We start from the raw sequence: 22099 nt of genomic DNA, 5'->3' as shown, positions 1-22099 counted from the left end.
ATATTTGAACAGTCAGTTTAGGTATAAACTGGAGCAATATTATCTAATGACAGTTATTCTTTCAATCACTTTTGCAAAATGTTCAGATGTAAATTATATATTTTCTAAACTCTAAGTCCAAAACTCTAAACTGATAACACATGCAATGTCCATGTTCAGAATCTTTTGATTGTGCATTCAAACATCTTTCACCCCAGAGTCATTCAGGCAAAGTCAACATTTTCTTTGAAACACCATAAGAACATTTAGTTTAGCTCCCAATATTCATGATAGGCTCATCATTTAGGCATTTTAACTTTCATTTAATCCAATAGCAAAAACTACAAGATACACATTTCAAAATTGTTCTTTTTGAATTGCTGAATAGAAAGAATTGTAGATAATAAATATAATTGTCCATAGAGTATTTGTCTATAACTTGACATGCCATTTAAAAAAATATATAATTTGAATCCAATGGCAGGTTGTGAACATGTTGAGAAATATGTTAGTTTAAGGTTTCATTATCCTTATACAGTACATATATAGGACAAATAATCAGAAAGATCATTAGAGATTTTGACCTAGCCTAGAATAGATGGGTGCATAGCTGCGGGAAGTAGGGGTGCTGAGGGTTCTGCAACACCCCCTGAAAAATCAGAAAATAAATAACAAATATTAATAAAAAATAAAAAAAGATAATACTGGGCCTTTTAATAGTCCTGTATTAGCGAACCGATATAGCCATCTGCAGCGAAGCATGGGAAAAAATATTTGTCCAGCCCTCCCCTCCCCCTACCACAAAATTGCTTCCCGCGTCTATGGATGGGTGGGGTTGTGATGTTGTATAGAAAGTTAATGGAGTTGATAAATATGATGTTACATATTTTAGTACTTGTGTAAATATTCAGAATTTAGACAATGAACTCAGTGTGCTCCGTTTGCTGGTAAATGTAGTGCACTGACCAGAGGGCTAAATTTCACATACTTGTCCGCTTTTCTCAAGCTAAGGCTATTTGATAAGTTAAGAACTTCACAATGCAAGACATTAAGGTATGAAACAACTGGAATGGTAATGACATCTATGGGTCCACCAAAGGTCATACATGCATGCATTTTTGGGATATATTGCGCCATTGTGGGCAGTATTGGGATGTGCTCTATTATCACATGGTACCCTGTTAAATACACCAAATTGTACAGAACAAGGAGACCCATTTGGGAGACCCTAGAACTTTTAGCTATATAGAGTCGTCATAGATTTTGTCAATAATCAGTCCCAACAGCCTATTTTCAAGCCACCATTAATTTCAATGGGAAGGAACTGCATTAATTTTGCATGTCCATAACTGAATAAATAATAAGTGTGTAATAAGGGTGTAATATGACCGATAATGGCTTAAAATGTGTGTTGCAACAAGGAAATCCAACCCAAAATCATGACCTAAGTATGTCAGTTATACAATTAAAGTTGGAGGTTAACATACAACCTAGCCAAATGCATTTAAACTCAGTTTTTCACAATTAATGACATCTAACCCTAGTAAAAATTCCATGTCTTAGGTCAGTTAGGATCACCACTTTATTTTAAGAATGTGAAATGTCAGACTAATAGTAGAGAGAATGATTTATTTCAGCTTTTATTTCTTTCATCACATTCCCAGTAGGTAAGACGTTTGCATACACTCAATTAGTATTTGGTAGCATTGCCTTTAAATTCTTTAACTTGGGTCAAACGTCCCACAATAAGTTGGGGGAATTTTGGCCCATTCCTCCTGACAGAGCTGGTGTAACTGAGTCAGGTTTGTAGGCCTCCTTGCTCGCACACGCCTTTTCAGTTCTGCCCAAAAATGTTCTATATGATTGAGGTCTTTGTGATGGCCACTCCAATACCTTGACTTTGTTGTCCTTAAGCCATTTTGCCACAACTTTGGAAGTATACTTGGGGTCATTGTCCATTTGGAAGACCCATTTGCGACCAAGCTTTAACTTCCTGACTGATGTCTTGAGATGGTGCTTCAATATATCCACATCATTGTCCTACCTCATGATGCCATCTATTTTGTGAAGTGCACCAGTCCCTCCTGCAGCAAAGCACCCCACAACATGATGCTGCCACCCCCGTGCTTCACGGTTGGGATGGTGTTCTTTGGCTTGCAAGCATCCCCCTTTTTCCTCCATACATAACAATGGTCATTATGGCCAAACAGTTCTGTTTTTGTTTCATCAGACCAGGGAACATTTCTCCAAAAAGTACCATCTTTGTCCCCATGTGCAGTTGCAAACCGTAATCTGTCTAATTTATGACGGTTTTGGAGCAGTGGCTTCTTCCTTGCTGAGTGGCCTTTCAGGTTATGTTGATATAGGACTCGTTTTGCTTTGGAAATAGATGCTTTTGTACCCATTTCCTCCAGCATCTTCACAAGGTCCTTTGTTGTTCTGGGATTGATTAGCACTTTTCGCACCAAAGTACGTTCATCTCTAGGAGACAGAATGCATCCCCTTCCTGAGTGGTATGACAGCTGCCTGGGTCAATGGTGTTTATACTTCTGTACTATTGTTTGTACAGATGAACGTGGTATATTCAGGCGTTTGGAAATTGCTCCCAAGGATGAACCAGACTTGTGGAGGTCTCCAATTTTTTTCAGAGGTTTTGGCTGATTTCATTTGATTTTTCCATGATGTCAAGCAAAGAGGCACTGAGTTTGAAGGTAGGCATTGAAATACATCCACAGGTACACCTCCAACTGACTCAAATTCTGTTAATTAGTCATGGCTTCCTAAGCCATAACATCATTTCTGGTATTTTCTAAACTGTTTAAAGGCACAGTCAACTTAGTGTATGTAAACTTCTGACCCACTGGAATTGTGATTAAGGGAAATAATCTGTCTGTAAACAATTGTTGGAAAAATTGCACAAAGTATGACATTACCCCATAATGACGAAAACAGGTTTTTAGAAATGTCTGCAAATGTATAAATAAAAGTATTCAGACCCTTTGCTATGAGACTCGAAATTGAGCTCAGGTGCATCCTGTTTCCATTGATCATCCTTGAGATTTTTCTACAACTTGATTCAATTGATTTTGTCCAAATATTTCTGCTGGCCCATGGACTAATGTGGTATATCATTTTTTGTGTTCTATGGGCGTAACAGAAGTATTTACTCCCAAACCATCCTCTCTTGCCTGGAGGTGCCGAATTTTGTATCTATTAGGCCTACACTATCAATGAAATTAACCTTTGCAAGAATGTTCTTTTAATATTTGTTGTGTGTGCTCATTTCTCTTGTGTTTTTTGACACATTAGATGACATTTACATAGTTATTACATTACATAATCAAAGGGTGTTCATATAGGTAAATCATTATGATGTTTGATAAGGAATTATTAAATGTTTTGTTATACAACAATCTATGTTTTAGTAAAGACATATATTGGCCCATGCACTCTGCATTTAGGAAAAACCTTTTGCGTGAGCATGTTGGACCAGTTATGTTACAGTTGGATGGAGTCTTATCCCTATTGTTGCTCTTGTGAGCAACCTGCTACTGCCTAAAGAGAGTGGTTGAAAGTTGTTTTGGATAACTGTGTCAGCGATGTAAGCCTGTGGTGGTGGCAGTTGTAAACGCCATGTATTTTTAGTAGCTACAAGCATTGCATGATGAGCAGTGATGTATCATCATGCATAATGGAAAAATTAGACCTGTGCTCTGCCACTGCATGTCCACGACACCGACTCAGCCAACTCTAACCTTTTTATTATAGGCTACTGTGGGTTGGTCCCGATTTCAACCCTATCTAAGTAAGTAATTGCATGATTTTCATATTTAATATTCACATTGACTGTCTAGCCTACTCCTATCGATATATTTTGAATGACTCTATGTATGCCTACTGGCCTTAATCCAAGGAATGTATTATTTCGTCACTAGGGAATGTTGCCAAACTCAAAGGCTGACGGCAAAAAGGAACTCAAGGACTTTGGAAGCGAACTTCGTCCATACACAAACTTGCAGCAAACCAAACATTCTTAAAACCAAGCATTCAACTGTTCTATCGGGGTGTTCAGTTGTTTGACTTTTGTAGGTGCTTCACTCGTTTGTAGGCTATAACCTTTAAATGAATATTAAACGTTAGGATAGGCCAACTGGAGGAGTTTCATAGGTGAAACAGGCAGCGCTTCTCTCCGACAACGCATTTGCCATATTGGACACAGACAATTTTTACCATTGCACAGTCTCTCAAGAGGAAGAAAAAACACGATTATAGTCCATCGACAGAACTCATCACTTCAGGCAGTTTCATTTTCGCCTTCATGAATGGTGAGCGCAAATCTGTCATGAAGGATATTTCTGCTGGCTTTATGTCAAAATGTATGGATCCGTGAGCAAAATGTTAATCAAATGTTTTATTTATGAAATAACGACATATTCGTTTTCATAAACGTTTTTTATTTAAACTGGGTAAATAGTGTGTGGTTTAGGCTACAAACTTCTGACAAAAAACTGCTCAATTACGCAATAGGGCAATCCTCCTATTTTTTTTAGGCTCAGTCTAATTATTGCCTCATTGTTTTGTTAACTGGAATAGGGCTATGACTTTAAACTCTTATTAATGTGGCCTACTTGATCAATTCCGTTTTCTTAAACATTTTTTCAACTCTGACGGCCTATCAGCGTAAACGCCTTTTTTTGGACTATGGAGATTCCAGTTGGATTAGGAGGAGTTTGTGACTCCCCAAACATAGTTTTTCGCGGACCTTTCCAAAACGTTTTCCACAACGTGAAAGCTACACTGCCTAGTAACACTACTGTCACCGAAACCTTGGACTTTTCTAGTTCGTACAGTTTCATGCAGAATAAACACCCCTGGGAGATGCGCCAAACTAACCGGCAATCACCCCGAAAAGAAATATCGTCAGGGACGGCTCGCAATTCTGACATTGAAGTGAAGGAAGATGACAGCATTAGTTTTTCCAGAACACTCGAATCGGATGCAAGACGTATCCATTTTGCCAAAAGCTCAACAGGAAACAAAACCGGGTTTTCCTCTGTGAACGAATTAGACTATCCAAACGCGAATGGATACGGATCCGGTCGCCCTGGACCGTTAGCCTGCAACACTAAACAACAGTGCTGTCAACCAGCTGTGCCCCATCACGGAGTGGAGTTAAGTCCTAACAGTTACGCCCGTGTGGCGAACAGTTGTTCCAATTCTGCCTGCACAACCATATCAGAAACGGCGAGGGAGCTCTGCAACGCAGTCTCTGTGTCGCTGGGATTGACCATGGACTTGAATGAGATGAATGACCTGGGACCTAATTACGCACCATCCAGTGCAAATGACCAAAGTCAAGGCAACTATTTGTTTCAGGTGCCTCTATTGAATTGTTCTGGAGCTGAAGAAAACGTCTCCATTACAGAATACAAATGCCCTAGTGAGCGCAATGCCAGGCCACTACAAAGTGATACACGAGTTAAGATGTTTAAAAGTTCCCCAGCAAATGACCTTACAGAAGAAGTGGCGACCATGGAGCACCTTAGCTCCAGACATCCATCCACAGGTGAACAGGAATTTAGACTGAATGAAAAGAGTGATGACCCGACTTCTTCAAAAGAAACAGAGAATTCTCTGAGTACAAGAGCACACTCTGCATCTTGTCATTTTGACCCACTGTTGCCAGCACACTTGGCACACTTCAGTCAAACTGACCCAGACAGAATCTCGTCTCATGTCATCCCAGCTCATGTCTGTGAAACTGGAGAAACAATGGAGGACAAATATGCTGACTACTTACAACAACAGTACAGTGTCAAGATAAAATATGAGGCCATTAGTAATGAACCTGCCGGAACGTCATGGGGCTCTCAGTACAACGGGTATAATGACAATGACAACACACAATATGGACCGAGGCAGGGTATGAATCCATACAGTGCGGGACCAGACTCCGGGTTCATTTGTAACCCTTATGAATATGAGCGGGGTGGTGGTCTGGTGCGCAGAGAGCGGCCAACTTCTGAGCAGTGGTACCCGGGCGGGATGCTAGGGAGGATGCCCTATCCCAACTCCCCGTACTTAAAGAATGAGGTCGGTGACTGGCTGGATGTCTCTTACACAGATGCCAGGTAAGAAGGGTTATTAAAACTCACAAATTCACAAACACTTTACATTACAGTGCCCTTATTAAGGGGTAATTAACCTACATGTTTAAATGCAGTGTAACAAAGCAATCTTTCACCTGTCAAGTTTCAATGTTATGGGCTGCATAATTCTTCATTCCCTCTTCGAACAGACTATCACAATGTACTTACTCTATAGTAGACTACTGTTATATTTATGATGTATTTGATCAAAAACTAAATCAACGACCCCATTGTCAAATGGTTATATTGCAAATTATATAGTGCTGTATTGTATTATCTTCATGAATGTACAACATCAGTAGTAACAATGACTTCTGCATGAGTTAGACCACTATTGATTCTGAAAAGGAAAGCTGTGAATAGTGTTGAAGGAACAGAAAAAAGACCACATTTTATCAGTTCAGATTTTTTAAACATAGAGGAATTGCAAAGTTTCACCTCCATATCTTCATGATCACACTCCAGTCAGCTTTGGGGTTTCCCATTGATGCACATGTCTTTCTCTCAGGGACTTTGCAGACAAGGCAAACAAGGTCATTTGTTAGGCACTTGCTCATTGTCATTACAGCAAATAAAGATGTTATCAGCCTACTTTGTAGCCTACTTTGAGCATCTATAGTTATAACCTCTGAATAGTGTATGCCCAGAGTGCTTGTCTGTTTTGCTTTTTTAAACAGGACGTTCTAGGCTTCATTAGAACTTATGTAAATTATGTTGTGTGTATCTTTGTCCTCTGATTTAATTGGACACAAAGCCACAAGCCACATGATTTAAGTATTTGTTGTGTACAGATCCATGGAACAGTTCTCAACAGTGAAATAATACATTTGTTAGGCTACTTTGAAAATGAACTGTTTCCAACATAAATTTGGTCAACCTGCATGTAGAATGTGCAACTAATATCATGCAAAATCTCTGCAAAGTAAGCATTGCATTTGTAGTGTCTATATTACACTGAGTACGGTCCTTGAGCAAATGCTAAGTGTCTTAATGTTTTACTCACAGTGGTTTGATGCTTGGTGTAGTTGTAGTAGGATGGATAAAATGACCCGAAAGAGAGCCCTTATTGGACCAAGCATGGTCTGAAGTTCCGTGATCAGGATCATTGCGCAATACTAGAATCCCAGTTTTTACTATTCAATATCTGGTTTTGCATATTGTTTAAGTTTGAGAAGCAGGAATCTCAAATTACCAGAAAACAGACATTTTACTTCCTTTCTGAGCTAATCTTTTAGCAAATATCTGAGCAAATGTTGCTAAATATTCTTGTTGCTCTTACCTGGAGGTTGACACACTCATTTAACTTCCTGCTCTTTATTTCTGAGGAAAGGTTGCTAAATGAGAGCTGTAACTGTATAGTGTAATGTATATGGTGTACATAATTTTCATTCAACAGTACTGTATGTGCTCAGAAATTTGCCCAGAGAGGTAGTAAAATCAATCTCAACTTTAAAGGGGAACTGTAATGTTTCAAGAACTTATCATGTAGCCTACAGAGTAAGAGGAAGACCTTATATACAGACTAGATGCTCTGTGAAGATTTACTTCTAAGTGTCAGTAACAATTCAATGAACAGACTTTCTTATCTTACACACAAGACATCACATACCCTAACACTGAATGGAGGAAGAATCTGTTATCGGTCCAGTCACAATGTTTTTCATTTCACTCCAAAAATAGCTACCTATGTTCTCAACTCCCATATATTCAGAACAAGAAATGCTATAAAATCATGTTTACAGTATAAACTGTTTACTAACATGATCATATGAAACGCGGACCTCTAATAATTTAAATTCAGGAAATATCTCAAAACAAATTTCTTCCTTCCTGCCCTGTGAGAAATCTTTCTCTAAATCCGACTGATTTGGGGTTCAAATGTGATTACACAATATACAGTAATCACATAATAATACAGTTGGACACATCCATTCCTTCTCTAAAGCTTGTTACAATTAGTATTTTACTTTATGTGCCATTTTTAAGCATGAGAAATGATCATGAAGATATTAAGACATTTTTTAGATGTGGGTTGAGAGACATGACTCTGTCTGCAACTTCAACCAGAAGACAAAGAAGCATCTCTATAATATCTGTTAAAGGGAGAATTATTTCTCTAATTTCAGGATAATAGTGCATCTTTGGTGCCCTTACTTGTTGATTAATTTTTCCTGGTAGTTTTCTAATTTGCTACTTGCATTTGCAAGATGTTTTTAAGGTATTGAAATTATAATCAAACAATTGCATGATTGTAATGGGTAGCAATGGCATCAGATTTGCAGGTTTGCGTGTATTTCTCATTTCCACATTGTCACAAATATATACATTTAGGATTACTTTGATTAATGTCATGAGATAGAGAAAGTTCTATATAAGGTAACTATGGTGACGTACTTTACTGTCCGTTTGACAGCAGCCCAACATTATTCATACACATGGCCTTATTTTAGAATCCCTTTGTCTCTCTTGGAGAGCTCATCTCTATACGTTTTAACATGGTCTAATAGGCCCATTATAACTCATCCCTAGCTTGAGTTCCCATGTGAATTTCATTGTTTATTGAATTACCCCCCATAGACAAAATAGTATTGTCTCTGTCAGAAAATGCTTCACAGTGTGGCATTGACACTTACATTGTTCTGAGCTGCAGTATAACAGCAGTAACTACAATTCAACCAAACATAGACCTAATACATCACATTGAGTGCTTTTAAGAGTGGTATTTTTGTCCATATAAACAGTAACCCCCACCCTTCTGGTGTACATTGTGTGTATACGTTCCTAGAAATATAGCCAGCTTGTTACTGTGAAGGTACAACCAGACCATGTATTTTCAATTACACATGATGTTCTTGTGTGCGGGCGGCAGGTAGCCTAGCGGTTAAGAGCGTTGGGCCAGTAACCGAATGCGCGCTGGTTTGAATCACCAGGCCGGGAAGATGTAAAAATCTGCCATTCTGTCCATGAGCGAGGCAGTTAACCCCCAACAACAAGTGCTGCCCGGGCGCCAATGATGTCAATTATGGCAGCTCCCGCATCTTTCTGATTCAGAGGGGTTGGGTTAAATGCAGAATACACATTTCGGTTGAATGCATTCAGTTGCGCAACTGACTTGGTATCCCCCTTTCCCCATTGTAATAGCTTCCTCGGTTGGATGGTTTTATAAGCAATGTACTGTGTGATCCAAGGGTATATATTCTTTTAATAGACTGGAACCACACTATATTTACAAAAGTATATGGACACCCCTTCAAATGAGTGGATTCAGCTATTTCAGTCACACCCATTGCTGACAGGTGTATAAAATCGAGCACATAGCCATGCAATCTCCATAGACAAACATTGGCAGTAGCATGGCCTTACTGAAAAGCTCAGTGACTTTCAACTTGTCATCGTCATAGGATGCCACCTTTCCAACAAGTCAGTTTGTCAAGTTTCTGCCCTGCTAGATCTGCCCCAGTCAAATGTAAAAGTTGTTATTGTGAAGTGGAAACGTCTAGGAGCAACAACGGCTCAACCGCAAAGTGGTAGTCCACACAAACTCACAGAATGGGACCGCCTAGTGCTGAAGCGTGTAGCGCGTAAAAAAACCTCTGTCCTCAGTTGCAACACTCATTAACGAGCTACAAACTGCCTCTGGAAGCACGGTCAGCACAAGAACTGTTCGTCGGGAGCTTCATTTAATGGGTTTCCATTGCCGAGCAGCCGCACACAAGCCCAAGATCACCATGCGCAATGCCAAGCATCGGCTAGTGTGGCGTAAAGCTCCCCGGAGCAGTGGAAACATGTTCTCTGGAGTGATGAATCACACTTCACCATCTGGCAGTCCGAATCTGTGTTTGGCGGATGCCAGAAGAATGCTACCTGCCCCAATGCGTAGTGCCAACTGTAAAGTTTGGTGGAGGAGGAATAATGGTCTGAGGCTGTTTTTCATGGTTCGGGCTAGACCCCTCAGTTCCAGTGAAGGGAATTCTTAATGCTACAGCATACAATGACATTCTAGATGATTCTATGCTTCCAATTTTGTGGCAACAGTTTGGGGAAGGCCCTTTCCTGTTTCAGCATGACAATGCCCCCGTGCACAAAGCGAGGTCCATACAGAAATGATTTGTCGAGATCGGTGTGGAAGAACTTGACTGGCTTGCAAAAAGCCCTGACCTCAACCCCATTGAAAACCTTTGGGATGAATTGGAATGTCGACTGTGAGCCAAGCCTAATCGCCAAACATCAGTGTCCCGACCTCACTAATGCTCTTGTGGCTAAATGGAATCAAGTCTCCGCAGTAATGTTCCAACATCTAGTAGAAAGCCTTCCCAGAAGTGTGGAGGCTGTTATAGCTGCGACCAACTCCATATTAATGCCCATCATTTTGAAATGAGATGTTCCACGAGCAGGTGTCCACATACTTTTGGTCAAGCAGTGTTTCACCAACCACGTTACATAGATGTTACAGAGGGTAAAGGGTACAGTGCCTATAGAAAGTCTACACCCCTCTTGGATTTCTTCACATTTTGTTACAAGTACAAGTAGGATTAAAATTGATTTAATTGTTATTTTTTTGTCAACGTTCTACACAAAATATACTAATGTCAGTGGAAGAAACGTACAGAAATGTTTAATTAAAAAATAAACACTAATATACCTTGATTACAGCTTTGAGTCTTCATCAGTAAGTCTCATTAGAGCTTTGCATACCCGTGTTGTGCAATATTTGCCCATTATTCTTTTCCCAATTTTTCAAGCTCTGTCAGGGTTTTGGGGATAATGACTAGACTGCAATTTACAAGTCTTGCAATATATTTTCAAGCAGATTTAAGTCTAAACTGTAACTTGGCCACTCGGGAACATTCACTTCCTTTTTGATAAGCAACTCCAGTGTCGATTTGGCTTTGTGTTGTAGGTTATTATCAAATCAAACTTTCGGCCTGGTTGGCCATCCGGTTGGCCATTTTGATTAGTTGTTCAACAGTCTTATGGCTTGGGGGTCAGTCTATGACTTTGGTGACTGGAGTCTTTGACAATTTTTGGGCCTTCCTCTGACACCGCCTAGTATATAGGTCCTGGATGTCAGGAAGCTTGGCCCCAGTGATGTACTGGGCCATACGCATTATCCTCTATAGCGCCTTACGGTCAGATGCTGAGCAGTTGCCATACAAGGCAGTGATGCAACCGGTCAGGATGCTCTCGACAGTGCAGCTGTAGAACTTTTTGAGACTCTGGGGACTCATGCCAAGTCTTTTCAGTCTCCTGAGGGGAAAAAGGTGTTGTCGTGCTGAATCAGGTTAGGATTCCTCTAGGATTTTGCCTGTACTTAGCTCCAGCCCGTTTCTTTTCATCCTGAAAAACTCCCCAGTCTTTGCAGATGTCAAGCATACCATTCCCATGATGGAGCCACCACCATGCTGTGATGTGTTGTTGGATTTGCCCCAAACATAAGGCATTGCATTTAAGCCAAAAAGTGTATTTCTTTGCCTTTGTTGGAATATTAGTTTAGTGCCTTGTTGCATACTATATGCATGTCTTTGAATTTTTATTCTGTATATTTGTGTTTGTCTTTTCACTCTGTCATTTAGGCCATTATTGTGGAGTCACGACAATGTTGTTGATCCACCCATCACAGCCATTGAACTCTGTCGCTGTTTTAAAATCACCAATGGCCTCATGGTGACATCCCTAAGCAGTTTCCTTCCTGTCCTTTAGCTCAGTTCAGAAGGAAGACTGCATCTCTGATGTGTCTGGGTGGTTTGATACATCGTCCATCCATATACAATTTTTTACTTGACCATGCTTAAAGAGATATTCAATGTCTGATTTGTTATTTTTACCCATCTATCAATCACTGTCCTTCGTTATGAGGCTTTAAAAAGCTCCCTGGTGTTTTAGTTGAATCTGTGCTTGAAATTCAATACTTGACTGAGGGACCTTACAGATATTTTAGGTACAGTATGTGGAACAGAGGAAGGGGCAGTCATTCATTTTAACTTGATATATAACAAAATATAATTTGTTAAGCCAAATTTGAGTTCTGAACTCTTTTAGGCTTGCCTCAACAAAGGGGATGAATACTTATGCAGGGACTATATGGTAGTTATTTCATTTGTATAATTATTTTTTCACTTTGACATTATGGAGTATTTTGTGTGGATCAATGACACAAAAATTACAATTAAATCTATTTCAATCTCACTTTGTAACACAACAAAATGTGGAAAAAAGTTTTAAAAAATATAGACTTTCTATATGCACTGTAAATGTTAAAATTGGCCAGTAATAATATATATAATGTATATTCTCAAATGAGAATAGATACTGTAGTTCCAAAAAGGTCAGTACAGTGAGTAAATAGGAACATGGAAGTGTTGAAAAATGAAATAGACCTCAAAAAGGCTTGTTAGGCAAAGGGTCAATTAAGTTGTCCATTTCAGTTGCAGCAATTATGCACTGTTTGGTGTGAAAATAGATTTTTGCCTTACTCAGCAGTCACTGGCACCTAACACTTGTATTTTTGGGCTGCTACTTACCTTTAGCTGTCATCACCATGCCTATTTGCATATTTTTCACTATTAATGAAGATGAAGTTGTTCTACATTTTCCACATTATAGCAGCCAACCATGTTTCCACCCAATATCACACAGGCGGTATAGTTCTTTACACTGTAAGTTTCAGGTTTAAAATAACAGTACAAATAGTTACCACCACATTACATTGACCATATTTACTTAACATTTCAGGGTGAGGGTTTGAGTTTGTAGTTACATTGAAAAATAACTACAACACCTGTTCTTTCCATGACATAGACTGACCAGGTGAGTCCAGGTTAAGCTATGATCCCTTATTTATGTCACTTGTTAAATCCACTTCAATCAGTATAGATGAAGGGGAGGAGATAGGTTAAAGAAGGATTTTTAAGCCTTGAGACAATTGAGACATGGATTGAGTAAGTGTGCCAGTCAAGACAAAAGATTTAAGCGCCTTTGAACGGGGTATGGTAGTAGGTGTCAGGCACACCGGTTTGTGTCAAGAACTGCAACGCTCATGGGTTTTTCATGCTCAACAGTTTGCCATGTGTATCAAGAATGGTCCACCACCCAAAGGACATCCAGCTAACTTGACACAACTGTGGGAGGCATTGGAGGCAACAACGCTTTTGACACCTTGTAGAGTCCATGCCCAGACGAATTGAGGCTGTTCTGAGGGCAAAATGGGGGGTGCAACTAAATATTAGGAAGGTGTTCCTAATGTTTGGTATACTCAGTGTATATGCCACTGACTTAGAAGGCATGTGCGCACGTGTGCTCTTTTTGAGAACAAAGGGCTGGATGCACTAATGCTCAGTAGGCCACTGCTGATGTTGATGACCTAACCATCCGATCCACTCATGGTGAATTTACCTGAGATTCTAAATTACTCTCCAAATTGCACCTTAAGCGTGCAAGTGCTGTGCTAATGACGATTCATATGTCAGCCACACACCACTCACAGTGTATTATCTGGATTCCGCAGTCTGAAATGTCTAAGTGTTATGATGCAAGATTTATATCAGATCTGGAACTTACAAACCATATTGCTATTACAGTAGCTCCAATTGGCTTATGGGCTACATTCTTCATATCAGCCCTCCTCTACTCCAGCCAATAAGCTTACATAAAATACAGAATAGCTTATTTTGCTCATGTTGAGTAGTCATTCACTTAGGCTACATTTCATCAGGGGAAATGTTAGATGTCTGGGTTAGATGGGGTGGGTACAAAGAACATTTGCAAAATTCTGTGGGTATATGGCAGGTCTGTGACAGAGTGAACAGTAATTTCTGAAGGAATACAATATAAAAGTTGGACTTTTTGTTTGGTTTCTTGTTTGTTATCCTCAATGATTTTAACAATATAATTTATAGGTGGAGATTTTTCTGTGTTGTCAAAATAGTCTGAACCAGTCTGGGTGAAAGGAATTCCACTTTTCTAACCTTTTCCGTTTCCCCCCTGCTTTGCCATGCCATGCCCCAGTTTACATTCATATTCTTACGCCATGTTGACATCCACAGGATATGCCATCAATTAAATAATGTTCAGAAGTATTATCATCATCACATATCCTCATTTTGGATTTCCAACAATTCCAATTATTTCCTTAAAGGTTTATAGCTAAAGTGGATAAGAGCAGCATAGAGTAACATTTATATCCTTGCATTGATTACATTAATAATTTCATCACACATTTGAAGTACCTACATTTATTACTGATTTATGATTAACCAGATCAGTCACTCTCAATATCTATGGATTAATTAACCAGTATTTCCCCTAGTTTTGTCAATGATCATGGAAGGGGTGTGTGTGTGGCTAATTTCCAGGAAAACAAATTTCATGCAATCCCATGCGTTTTGCTGTGGCTAATTCTGTGTTCTTATGCTCAAATAGTATAACAAAACCAATCGGGACCCCCTGGGCATGTGCCCTGTGTGCCCCGTCAGTAATCCAGCCATGACAAAAAATACTCTTAAATACATTATTTTTAGGATGTTCAATTATCCCTTAGTGTCTAGCTTTATTTGTGTGATTTCTAGTTCTCAAAGATTATATTATTTTAAAATATATAGTTTAATTATCTTTTCTACATACTTCCTGTCTGGCTTTAGGAACAATTTAGTGGTGCGCTGCTGCTTAGTGAATATATGGGAAACACTGAATTACTTCAATCTCCCAGTAACATCAGACCAGGTCATCAGAACAGAATTATACTCATCATATTAACGCACTGAAACTGAGCTTTGTGCTTTATTCTCTAACAGCTGGCTTTTCTGGCTCTAGATTCTGACCAAGAGCCAGTGGGCATTTAGCCTACTGCTGATACTGTAGAGAGGACTGTTTTGCTGCTTGGTTATAAGCTTTGTCCTTGTGTTTTTTACATAGAGCCTTGACACCTAACACTATACGTCATTGAGGTATAGTTATGTCTGTACACACTGTCCAATCTCTTCCTGTGCTGACAGCTGCATTAGAGCACCCCTCTTGCCCCCCTTGGTCCTGGCACTGCTGTTCACACCTTTCCCACACTCTCAAGTCATCACACCCTCTGCCCAGCTCTGATTAGAAATCAGATACATTCTTACCCAGTCTGGTTCACCCGATGAGGATCTCACTCAGAAACTGTGAATCTGAGGGAGAAAAGTGAAAATGCTTAAATAATCTGGATCTTGAATCAAATGAACTTTTCACTAATTATAAAGAACCACACAAATAGGGTATACACTTGATGGCAGTAGTATTGCACATAAGGCCTCAATGTGAGGAGTCGTATAGAATGCCAGCCAGAGGCAATCACGTTTAATTTTGATCAGGGACCATGGTCAGATTGGATTTCAGCTTTTGTGTGGGGTGTTAAGTGTCAGTGGCGTATACACTGAGATACCAAACATTAGGAACACCTTCCTAATATTGAGTTGCACCCCTCCCCCCTGTTGCCCTCAGAACAGCCTCAATTTGTTGGCATGGACTTTACAAGGTGCCAAAGCGTTCCATAGGGATGCTGGCCCATGTTGACTCCAATGCTTCCCACAGTTGTGTCAAGTTGGCTGGACGTCCTTTGGGTGGTGGACCATTCTTGATACACATGAGAAACTGTTGCGTGTGAATCAATCAAACCGGTGCACTTGGCACCTACTACCATACCCAGTTCAAAGGCGCTTAAATATTTTGTTTTGTCCATTCACCCTCTGAATGGCACTCATATACAATCCATGTCTCAAGGCTTACAATCCTTCTTTAACATGTCTCCTCCCCTTCATCTACACTGATTGAAGTGGATTTAACAAGTGGCATAAATAAGGGATCATAGCTTTCACCTGTATTCACCTAGTCAATCTATGTCATGGAATGTATGTGTTTTGTATAGTCGGTGTATATCACAATGTTTATTTTTTTAGCAAAATAACAACTTGCTTAAGCGATGTGCCTTTCATAATGTTAGCAATTGTTCTGTGCTTGTCAATTTGTCTTATCATGACAATCAAGCTCTGCTGTTACACTATTGTAGTTTTGATTAATTTGAATATTCCATTAGTCCATTCTCCATGGTTTCACCCCTGAAGGAAAAATTACAGGCCTCAAGCATTAGGTTATGGTCACTTCTGTTAAAATGTCAGGAAACAACTTATCAGAGTGTATGTAGTGGCAAAAGAGAGAGGCAGAGGGTAATAGGAACACATGTGCTTATTGAAGGATGCTGTTGAGTAATTATGTACTGTTTGTTTGTGATGTTTCTAAAAGCCTTTAATATGTTCCTAAAGGTTTGAGGGTGGCAGAGACCATATGTTCCCCATGGAGTTCTTCTTCCCACCCCAGAGGACCTGTCTGATCTGTGCAGATGAAGCATCTGGCTGCCACTATGGAGCGCTAACCTGTGGCAGCTGCAAAGTGTTCTTCAAGAGAGCTGCAGAAGGTAAGACTTGATAAAGTAATATGCCATTGCACCTCTCCACACAGGAGAAAGAGCAGAGCCTCAATGGTGGAAATGGGATCCATAAACCAGATCCACCTCTCATGCTTTTTGGAAATAATGTATTAGATATAATGATGCCGTAAGAAAAATAGTTCTTAATCTCTATGTATTTCAAAGGAAAATACCCATAGTATTGACATATTTTATTTGGAATATGTCAAAACCAATCTATGTACATTTTTTACAAAATTGCCAGAAGTTACATTCACCCTCGTCTATCCATCTGGGAAATCCTCATATGGAAAGTCATTACATTTTTTCAGTGAATCAACCTGTGAGTCATATGACATATGAAATCCTGTTTCTGAGTAAAAGCTCATGATTATGAGCAGGGATGGGCACAGCTAATCGAATATCCAGATATCTGCCCTGACATAGGTATACTACGTTTCCCACTTCAAATAGCAATTACAGTCACGCACCTAACAGAGTTTCTACAAGATCTGACACAGATCAATAAAAGACAATCGCCAGAAACTCCCAGCGCATAAAAAGGTTAGTTGTTTAGCAACAAAACCGACGTTTGCGCAACTATGGGGCAAAACAGACAGGATTGGCTTAGATTGTTGACAACATGTAAACTTCACTGAACAAAAATATGAACCCAACATGTTACATGAGCTGAAATAAAATATCCCAGAAAATGTTCCATATGCATAAAAAGCTTATTTCTCTCAAATTTTGTGCACAAATTTGTTTACATCCCTTTTCGTGAGCATTTCTCCATTGCCAAAATAATCCATCCACCTGACAGGTGTGGCATATCAAGAAGCTGATTAAATAGCATGATCATTACTAGGGTTGCACATTTTGGGGAATATTCAGAGGTGGAAACTTTCAGTGGGAATATATGGGAATTAATGGAAAAATATGCAAATGAATATGAATACCATTTAATTGTAGATGTTTTATGCATTGGATATATTTACCATATCATATGGAGACAGAAACATAAACCTTTTACCTTATCATAAGTAGACATATTTGCAAATGATTAAATCCTTCCAATAGAAATTTAAAAAACAATTTAGTTACGAATTTAACTTTAATTAAATGAGTTGATTCTTCACATGGGATGATTTCACTGAACAACAAAACAAAGGGAATATTGAATGATCCCCAATGATCTATCGCATCTCCCAAAAACGTTTTCAACATACATCTGTAAAATGATACATCTAGAAACTGAAGCTTTGGTGGTCTTTCTCTCAGGCTTCCATGTCTTCTCCCTGGACCTCCTTAATGTCCACTTCTTGAACATCAAACTCTGAGGCCTCATCTGCACTGTCAATTTCCAACCTTGTTGAGGATGGCTCGTTGTCAGGCTCAAAAAGCGATCCACAAAGTCCCTTCCACCAGGTGGCTGATGAGATATGTTGGCACGACTGCCATATTGCATCTCCATCCCAAAGCCCTTGCTTTGGAAGTGTACTTCGCCAGACTGCCAAGAACCTTGCTCTCATCCAGGCCAAGGTGACGAGACACCGTAGTGATGACACCACAGGCCTTGTTGATCTCAGCACCAGACAGGATGCTCTTGCCAGCATACTTGGGGTCCGACATGTACGCTGTGGCGTGTATGGGCTTCAGGCAGAAGTCTTAATGCTTTTTGATGTATTTCAGAACTGCAGTTTCCTCTGCTTGGAGCAAGAGTGAGGTGGACAGGGCAGTACGGATTTCTTCTCTTACATCTGCAAGCAGAGTCTGAACACCAGACAGGATGGCATTGTCTCCCTCAATCCGTGCAATAGCTAATGCTATAGGTTTCAGGAGTTTCAGGCTGCTTACCACTCTCTCCCAAAATACATCATCCAGGAGGATCCTCTTGATGGGGCTGTCTATTTCAGCAGACTGTGATATGGCCATTTCTTGAAGAGACTCCTTCCCCTCCAGGAGACTGTCAAACATGATGACAACACCACCCCAACGGGTGTTGCTGGGCAGCTTCAATGTGGTGCTCTTATTCTTCTCACTTTGCTTGGTGAGGTAGAGTTCTGCTATAACTTGATGACTGTTCACATACCTAACCATTTCATTGGCTCTCTTGTAAAGTGTATCCATTGTTTTCAGTGCCATGATGTCCTTGAGGAGCAGATTCAATGCACAAGCAGCACAGCCAATGGGGGTGATGTGAGGGTAGGACTCCTCCACTTTAGACCAAGCAGCCTTCATGTTCGCAGCATTGTCTGTCATCAGTGCAAATACCATCTGTGGTCCAAGGTCATTGATGACTGCCTTCAGCTCATCTGCAATGTAGAGCCAGGTGTGTCTGTTGTCCCTTGTGTCTGTTCTCTTGTAGAATACTGGTTGAGGGGTTGAGATGATGTAGTTAATTTTTCCTTGCCCACGAACATTCGACCATACAACAGAGATGATTGCAATACAGTCTGCTTTCTCTATGATTTGCTTGACCTTCACTTGAACTCTGTTGAACTCTGCATCCAGCAAATGAGTAGATAAAGCATGTCTGGTTGGAGGGGTGTATGCTGGGAGAAGAACATTCAGAAATATCTTCCAATACATATTGCCTGTGAGCATCAGAGGTGAACCAGTTGCATACAGAGCTCAAGCAAGACATTCATCAGCATTTCTACGTACCTCCACTGAGTCAAAAACACTTCTGATTCCAGGAGGACCATGAGCAGTTGCTATTGATAAGGTGTCTGATTCATAATTTTCACCTCGAATAGATGTAGAGCGACTTTTGTCAGAGGATGCTTGTTGTGAGCTCTGAGGGAACTTTGTGCACTTGGCCAGATGATTCTGCATCTTTGTTGCATTCTTCACACATGATTTGGCACAGTATTTCCAAATGTACACAGCTTTTCCTTCTACATTAGCTGCAGTGAAATGTCTACACACATCAGATAGTGCACGTGGCATTTTCCTGTAAAGATTAGGAAAAATGAGTAAAAATATATACAATTCCATGTACAGATAAATAGTTAAGCAGTTAGATTAAACAACTCCTTTGTAAGGTAAATGTTATAAAATGAAACATGTATGGAAACAGGTGAATTAACACTCTTCAGTTAGCAGGCTCAAGCAAGCAAGCTAAAACCCACATGGTAGCAAAAACTAACTAGCAGAAAATGTTAACAAGTTAGAAATGATTTAAACACACTTTTCTGTAGGCTACTATTTACTAGTTAACAAAAAAATAATGTATGTCAGATAAAATATATTCACCCCTCCCCTACCAGAAAGCATGTAGTCCTTGGCTCAGACAGTGTGGGCTCAATAGCATCTCATTAGTGTGCAAGATCTTGAGAATCAGCTGTACATGTGATGGAAGAGTGCACTTCACATGTGATGGAAGAATGCACTGTGCATGCAGAGGGTTGCAATTCCATTGAATTGGGGATAGTTTAACCAAAATATGCACATCGGGCTCCGCTCCCGAGCATACTACTCGCCAATGTCCAGTCTCTTGACAACAAGGTAGACGAAATCCGAGCAAGGGTTGCCTTCCAGAGAGACATCAGAGATTGTAACGTTCTTTGTTTCACGGATACATGGCTCACTCGGGATACGTCACCGAGTCGGTACAGCCACCTGGCTTCTTCAGCATCGCGCAGACAGAAACAAACATCTCTCTGGTAAGAAGAAGGGCGGGGGTGTATTCCTTATGATTAACGAGACGTGGTGTGATCATAACAACATACTGGAACTCAAGTCCTTTTGTTCACCTGACCTAGAATTCCTTACAATCAAATGCCGACCGCATTATCTACCAAGAGAATTCTCTTCGATCATAATCACAGTAGTGTATATCCCGTAGCTTCAAGCTTGCCTTGAAGGGCTGGGCATCTTATGATGACATGCATTATCTGAATTAGGCCCACAGAATTGGAGGAACTTTGAATGTCTTTGAACTTCCGAGTTGGTTTAACATTGGACCAGAGAAAACGTTACCTAGCTAGTTAACAAGCTTCTGTATGCAGAGCTGCGCTAGAATTAGAAATACGTCTAACCTTTTTGTTAGTATCATTAACTAGCATTGAAAAAGTCAATCCATTCTTCTCTAATTAAACATCTAATTTCGGAATAACGTCAGTAGGCTACAGTAACCTATGCTTCATAGGGGGAGGGGCAGGTAGCACACACACACACACTCACTGTAAAATATTTCCAGCTGGCAGGCAGATGCAGGAAAAACTTCCTGAGCGACAGAGTGAGGGCTTTGCATAGGCGCTTTGTTGTGGGACTGGAAAGAAATGCCCGGAATGTAAAATAACGTTATTAACCGGTTCCCATGCTTTTAAAATAACAGTTCCAGAACAGTATAGATCACTTTCGCTTTTGGTTCGGGTTCTGTTCCTCAAAAAATTTTGTTATTTTCCGGTTTTCGGTTCTGTTTCCTGAACCAGTTCCAACCATTGGTTTCTGTGGTAATCATTTATGACTTACAACCATGTTACAACCATGATGTAACTTTCCTCCTCATTCAAAATAGAATTTCGTATTCTCTTATTCTTATCTTTGTTTGTCTTTGTTAGGTAAACAGAAATACCTGTGTGCCAGCAGAAACGACTGCACCATCGATAAGCTTAGACGGAAGAACTGCCCATCATGTCGACTGAGGAAGTGTTTTGAAGCTGGGATGACCCTCGGAGGTAAATACAACTATCAAGTCAATTTATTAAGTCAATGAGAAATATAAAGTACCTAGTGATCCATCCGCCCACCCACTGATCGTCATGGACAAAAGTGTGTGTATGTGCAAAACATTAAGAATACCTTCCTTATATTGAGTTGCAACTAGGGCTGTTACGGTGACTGTATTACCACAGTCACGATTAATGACCGCAGTTAAATTCCATCTGACCGTTTAGTAACAGTAACTAGGCTTCTCCAAGCTCTGATGCTGCTGATGGTCATTAGTAGCCTACCAAACTTGCTAATTGCCTGGTGCTCAGGTCTTTATTGTCCCTCTAATCATTATGACATCAATGCAAATGTAATCAAAAATCAAATCAAACACCTCATGATAGGCTATGCAATTGTGTGAGAAAACAGAGTTTTGAAGACCTCTATTGAAAATAGGAGGATCCAATCAGCTTTCTATAGGCTAGGTCTACTATATTTATTTCTCAACTTTCCTAATATTAAGCACATAGCTTCGCTTTACAACAGGAGTAAAGCCTACCTGGCTGGCATGAAAATGAACCATGAGAAAAGCGTCCTCCATTCGCTATTTAAGTACATAGATGACATTTTTAAAAATCCCTGCCCCCGTTCTGAGATAGTTGCATGATAATGGTCCATTCTAAATCAAAACTAATTTCACACATATATTATTTAGTATATGTAAAGACAAGATTAAATCAATAATAGTCTGATGGGTAACAATATTAGCCTATCACCCGTGAATGATATTTCACTTGAATGATGCCCAGCTTGTGTGCAATAGAGCAAGAAACAGTGCATGCTTAATTTCTGAAACTTTTTTCAAATCATAGTCCCACACCTC

General features: G+C 39.9%; 1 protein-coding gene across 2 annotated transcripts in view; it reads left to right on the top strand.

Annotated features, from left to right (window-relative positions):
- Positions 1 to 3694: 3694 nt before the first annotated feature.
- LOC112250247 (androgen receptor-like) overlaps positions 3695 to 22099 on the top strand; it is a 46384-nt gene continuing 27979 nt past the window's right edge. The window contains exons 1-4 of one of the 2 annotated variants that reach the window (XM_024420225.2): positions 3695 to 3784; positions 3915 to 6110; positions 16415 to 16566; positions 21126 to 21242. In XM_024420225.2, the coding sequence (XP_024275993.1) occupies positions 4681 to 6110; positions 16415 to 16566; positions 21126 to 21242 (1699 nt within the window). In that variant the 5' untranslated portion in view covers positions 3695 to 3784; positions 3915 to 4680. Of the gene's footprint in view, positions 3785 to 3914; positions 6111 to 16414; positions 16567 to 21125; positions 21243 to 22099 lie in introns of those variants that run through there. The other variant, XM_024420226.2, reaches the window with a different exon arrangement.

This window comes from Oncorhynchus tshawytscha, linkage group LG30 (genome assembly GCF_018296145.1).
Source record: "Oncorhynchus tshawytscha isolate Ot180627B linkage group LG30, Otsh_v2.0, whole genome shotgun sequence".
NCBI classification, from domain to species: domain Eukaryota; kingdom Metazoa; phylum Chordata; class Actinopteri; order Salmoniformes; family Salmonidae; genus Oncorhynchus; species Oncorhynchus tshawytscha.
The sequence above is the reverse complement of the archived record's forward strand: the minus strand, read 5'-3'. Positions and strand labels throughout refer to the sequence as shown.